This window comes from Quercus robur, chromosome 4, assembly GCF_932294415.1.
Source record: "Quercus robur chromosome 4, dhQueRobu3.1, whole genome shotgun sequence".
Taxonomy (NCBI): Eukaryota; Viridiplantae; Streptophyta; class Magnoliopsida; order Fagales; family Fagaceae; genus Quercus; species Quercus robur.
The window spans coordinates 2,677,344-2,683,225 of record NC_065537.1 but is presented as its reverse complement, the minus strand read 5'-3'; the positions used below and the strand labels follow the sequence as shown (position 1 = coordinate 2,683,225).

Sequence of the window (5,882 nt, the reverse complement as noted above, 5' to 3'; positions counted from 1 at the left end):
AATATTTCACTCTTACATGATGAAAATGAAAAATGAATTACCTTTTTATGATGTTTCAAAAAAATCATTTTTCTTCTTTCCTTTCTCATGATGTTTTGAAAAGATGAACTTCATTGATTGATTCATAATAACATTTGTTCTGTCAGATTTGCTTCTATTGGAGATGGTCCAGATGGAGTTGATCTAGTTAGTATTATGGACCAAGTTGTAGAAGGGATCGCGAGAGAGCTAGAAGGAAAGGGAAAAATACGAGTTACTTTATTGCTTAATCTAGCTCTTATATATTGAACTTTGAATTTTAACAATTTTGGACTAGTTGTATTATAAGCCTAATTCATTTTAAATATTACTGGATAAATACTAATAGAGGTATGTTTTTTTTTTAATAAAAAAACATTTGTTTGGATTAGGATTAATTATGTTAGTTTTGTTGAGTGGAAGTCAAGTTGGGTCAAGTCTCAGTTAACCCGTTGGTGCTACACTACCACCCTTTAAGAGAATAAAGTTATGTCATTACCAAGTCCAACATCTTGCAGAGGCAGAGGTAGAGGCCATGTTAGGTCAAGCCTCAGTCAACCTGTTAGAGCTGGGCTGCTGCTCTTTAAAGGAATAAAGTTGTGCCCTTACCATCAGCTATAGGAAGTCTCGACTCCCTTAAAATAGTACATTTATCCATAACGAGTTGTAACGTTAGCACTTTGGGTTAAATTTAATCCTGTACTTCAGTAAACAGAGAGTAAAATCTTTTTTTTTTTTTTAATTTTTTATTTACTTTTTTTTAATTCCCTCTATCCATGTATGATAAATCCTCTACCTAAATATGTTCATTTATTAAGGATTCCATATTTTAAGATTCAATTGGCTGTTTCCTTAGTGCAATTGAGACTTGCTAATTCCATGATTGGATCTTACTTTCACATAGCAAAACCAAGAAGATATAGTGAAAAGGATGCATAAAAAATAGATGAAATATTACCTTAGTATTTTTCTCAAAACATTGCCTTAGAAACACCAAATCTCTTATTCCACCCAATGCTTAAATTGGTCATTTGATTTCAACTTAAAAAGATTGGACATTTGAAGCATCTACATACTACACTAAAAGCATTAAATAAACAATTACACCATAAACCCACCAATATTGTGATTAGAAGAAGAAAAAAAAAAAGGCATAAAAGCAAAAAAAAGAAAATTCCTAATGTTAGTGAATCATGGAGAGTGTAGGTTGTCCACAATATCAGCTGGAGGGATGAAGTAGTCTAGTGAGAGCCCTGGTACATTATACACAACATCATCAATTGTCCAAACTTCTTCCATTCTAGTCCTAGTATGTTGTTGTGACAACTCCCCAAACCTGAAAACTGTGGCAATTGACCTGCCTTGATGAGCAATTAACACACCATCCACATCTCTATAGTCTCCAATGCTACTTCCTATAGTAGTTTCCCAATACACAATTTCATTTTCTGGGGTTTGTACCCTAGTGAGGTGGGAGTCTTCCAAGTATACAAGGAGACCACTCTTTTGGCAAAAATAGCCATATAGAACATGCCTAATCACCTCTGCTGAACCATCATTTCTTTCCATCACAGCTGCTCGGTCTGCACATACTTTTAGTACAAAGCAGTCATCATGCCCAAGTCGTTTCTCTCCCAGGCATTGGGCATTGGCAAATAAGCTGGCTGTGGTTTTTGGGTCTAGGCCCTGAACAAATTGATACAACCAAACAATTTAGTAAATAAACAATAGCATGTAAGCCAATTTTAGACGGTAATATAATCAAAACTTGATTCTGGATTATTCATATACTTAGATCCTTCTTTCATTTTCTTTTTTCTTTTTTGAATTTACATAGTTTTTTTCCTTTTTTTTTTTTCCCATGATATAAGTTATCTTAAAGTAATTTACTTGTTAGAATGCACAAAATTTTTATTATTTCTTTATTTAATTTTTTTTTTTGGAAACTCATAAAATTATCTCTAAATTATTAATTTTATGACCCTTACTATGCCAAAAAAAAAAAAAAAATTGATAAGACAATTCAAAGAAAGTTTAGTTGAACTGTTGAAGCACGATCCAAACATTCCTAGAGCCAAAACATGTTGGAAGCAGAGAAGAAAAGAAAAAAGGCTGGCTCTGAAAATTTGGTGTATATACATTTGAAAAAAAGTTGTACCATTTGTTCATTGATGTTTCTAATTTCTATGAGCTATTCAAAATAAAAATATTGTTTCTCCATAAGAAAAAGGTAGGGAGTGATATAGGAATAAGTGGCAAAGAAAAAAAAAAGACGAAGGAAAAAAGACAAGAAAAGCAGGGGGCTATGATGCAATAAATGTGGTATTATTCACTAAAGTGAAAGAAATAAAGAAGAAAAAGTTTAAGGCAAAGGATAATATACATGCACTTTAGTAACAGCAAGCTGCAATCCCAAGGTTGAGGAAATAGTAGTGTGTAAAATGACCCTAGATGACATCACAAAGATAATCACGTGCTCTACCTAATTCAGTGAGTGACAGTGTTCATAAAAATAAAGCCTTAATGTGTAGGGTAAAGCAAGGGACAGTTTCTCCATCATTGTCAGCCAAAATATACCATTTCTTGGGATTATGTCTTTGTTCCTCGGTCTCTATCCTTGTCTGGTAAAGGAATTTTTGAATACCCTAGGGTTTGCTTGGAGTCTTGGACCTCTATTTTATTTTATTGAAATGGATTTTATATTGTTACACAACAGTTTCTCAAAAAAAAAAAAATATATATATATATATATATATATATATATATATATATATATTGTTACACAACAGAATTGAACTGTACCTGTTTCTCAAAAAAAAAAAAAAAGAATTGAACTTTACCTATTTGGGCTTTAATGAGTCTTTATTCACTAAGTGCACAAAAATATTTAATGGGGTGCGTGTCTAATATTGTCTTTTTCTCTTTTTTATTTATTTTTTTTTTGAGAAAAAATGAGTAGAAGAGAGTTAGTTTTTTCTATCTGAGCGTGATTATAATGACACTCTATCTGTTGAACTTGGACTTGCAAGAGTAAAAGATCCGAATAAGCCATAATTGTACACCCAATCTCGTCGAGAACGCTAATGTTTAACATTGTCTTAGATAAGGAAGTTTGGTCTTATTTGATTCTCTAAAAAAGAAAAGTTTGGTCTTATTTTGAGCACCGTGATTATTGGACCTAACCCAGATGAAAATTTCCTAACTTTGACCCCTTTTTTGGTTTAGATACAACTGTACTAAAAATACTTTTGGTATGCGTAGGGTAGACGAATGCCAATATGGAGAACATCATTTATCCACCAAAATTGGCATACATATCTCATTACAATTGAGATACCGAATATTTTATTTCCCATTTGAGAAAATTTGATTGTATATGACATAATAATGATTCCAAATCTAATAGTACCTGTATTCTCGAGAAAAATATATTTATAGATTTGTAATATTTAATATAAACCGAGGCTAGTACCTGTATGATGCGACGGAGTGGGCGTTGGGGGCCTTTCGCTGCGTGTGTGCCTAGCCAAGAAGTGTGGCGCCACACAATTTTTCCATCACTACCAGCTATGACTTGATTGCCACCCACAACCAAATCCAGAGACCACTTGCCAGGCAACATTTGCCAAAGAACGAAGCAACCATTTTCACCACTTCTTGTTCCCAAAGTTTTCACATTTTTCCCAGACGAAACTTCTGTCTCACAACAAATCATCTTCACCGTCCCTGTTGCGTACATGGTTTTTGCACACTTTTGTTGCTTTAGACACCCCGTGGCTGCTAGATATTGTTGTATGATATAATTTGCAATTGAAGTTTCCTGTTAAACAACAATTCAAAACGTTACAAACAACAAAATTGAGTAGTAGTAGTAGTAGAAATAAGAATATAACATGTATATGTATGTATACCATAGGAATGTCTTTGATGTGAAGACGATCAATTGGGTCATTGACTAGGGGAATTGGAGCAAGAGGGCAACCAAGAACACCAAGCAAAAGCCTCAAATCTTGCTTTTTGGGTTGAATGGCACCATCAAATGGGCTTGAAAAACTGGCTCCGGGAGAGTTTTTTGTTGCTCTAAACCATTCACGTATGACTTCCCAAGAGCTCTCTTTTTTGTTACCTTCTTCTTGCATTTCTGGGTCTGGCCATTCCATTAAGGGTGTCAATGGTTGAGGCACGTACCACACTTGTTGCTTTCTTCTCATTTTAGAACCCATATCATGAAACTAAAAGTGGTGAATAAGAGAAACAGTTATTGAAGAAGATGATGGAAATGGTTGAAGAAGAAGAAGGAGTAGTATCTAATGGAGGTCATGGTTTGTGGTTATATTTAACAAAAGGTGAGGGAGTGTGAAAGAGTTTGAAGCATTGTTTGTGGGAAGAGACAAAAGCGACAGCTTATCTGTCCAACGGCTGAGATGGTATTATAATAGACACACTCGCATGTTGGCCTGTCTATTACCTTTATTCTTCTTTCTATAGGACGACTCCTGTTGTTTTGCTTTTGGCCACTAATGTTAGAATTTCCCAATTTTTAATAACTTCGATAAGTTGATAAGTTATGACGGACTCGATATTCACATTAATTTAATATAAATCACTCGCAATAAATTATATCAATAATTGTGAAAATATAATATTAATTTTATTATGTATTAGCCATGATAAGTTATGTGTTGTTTCTAATTAACTCAATTAGTAAAATTAGTAAAATTTATTGTTGTCGAATAAGAATTATGAGGCTTGTAAGTTGTATATACATACATCAAAGATCAATTAGTATTTAACTTGATGATAAATAACAATTATCGTAGAGTAAACGCTAAATATGTTAAAATTCTATCTATATGTAAAAGAATCACAAGAAGTTTTGTGAATAATGGTAAAAAAAAAAAGGTTTGTCCATAATATGCTTATTGTTTGCTTTTATATTTATAATCCTATACTTTTTGCTCTAAAGGGGGGCCCATTAAGACTGGCTTGGCCGCCCTATTTCTTTCCATGCCTTGATATTAGACCTTAATACTGTAATACCCCTCTATTAGTTCCCTCAATTACCCTAGAGGTGATCTTTCTTGGACAATGATCCCACACCACAATTTTTTTTAAGGTGGCCACTATGTAGTAATGTCTGAATGATGGCTCCATTGATATCTATAATCTTTATTGTCACACTACAAGCATTGATTTTATCAATGGTAACTTCGAGACATGTACTTAATCTTAATTTGTTGTTTAAATAATCAGGAAAAATATTTAATCATTATATTTTTGAAGTGTGTGTAGCAAAATTGGTGCAGATCCTAGATGGTGAATCAATTTTACTAGAGATCTGATCACCATTCTTGAAAATCCAAGTTTTTAATTTTAGTTTTATAGGTCTTATAATCTTATGACATGTCATAAAAAGTGAAAGGATAAAGCAACATTCCACAACTTATTAAAATGACTAGTGTAAAGCAACATATAAAAGTAGTGTTAGTGATGAGCTCATATGAAAGTGATTGTTTATGCAAGTTATGAAATATAGTAAGACCTAAGTACAATATATTTTGTTTCTAAATTAAAAAGATAATACTACTTATTCAAAAAGAAAAAAAAGAGAAGATAATATTATTTGTATTTTATTGACTAATGAAACTAAGTATTAAAAATTCATTTGAAAATTTAATATACTGCACTTATACTTAAGTTTTACTCAACATGAAACGAATTGTAAAATAAGTTATATTCATGACAAAGTTGAAGGTGAAAATCTTGAATTCAACTCATCTTGAGTTTTTCTCAACCAAAAAAAGAAAAAAGAAAAAAAAAATCATCTTGAGTAAGGAATTTATGAGATAAAGGCTATAATATTG

The 5,882-nt window shown here is 32.4% G+C and overlaps 1 protein-coding gene across 1 annotated transcript; it reads right to left on the bottom strand.

Moving 5' to 3' along the window:
• Positions 1 to 997: 997 nt before the first annotated feature.
• LOC126720339 (uncharacterized) lies at positions 998 to 4,430 on the bottom strand. The gene is made up of 3 exons (XM_050422674.1): positions 3,930 to 4,430; positions 3,491 to 3,838; positions 998 to 1,704 (listed from the first exon to the last, which is right to left on the bottom strand). The coding sequence occupies exons 1-3, from the start codon at positions 4,239 to 4,241 to the stop codon at positions 1,210 to 1,212; spliced, it is 1,155 nt and encodes a 384-aa protein (XP_050278631.1). The 5' UTR covers positions 4,242 to 4,430; the 3' UTR covers positions 998 to 1,209.
• Between the last annotated feature and the right edge of the window lie 1,452 nt (positions 4,431 to 5,882).

What these genes read in the sequence shown, in the direction of transcription:
- LOC126720339 (XM_050422674.1), bottom strand. Translation starts at nt 4,241, where the DNA reads ATGGGTTCTAAAATGAGAAGAAAGCAACAAGTGTGGTACGTGCCTCAA. An exon ending in ACATCAAAGACATTCCTATG is followed by an intron (nt 3,839 to 3,929) that starts GTATACATACAT and finishes GTTGTTTAACAG; the next exon opens with GAAACTTCAATTGCAAATTA. An exon ending in CACTCCGTCGCATCATACAG is followed by an intron (nt 1,705 to 3,490) that starts GTACTAGCCTCG and finishes CAATTTGTTCAG; the next exon opens with GGCCTAGACCCAAAAACCAC.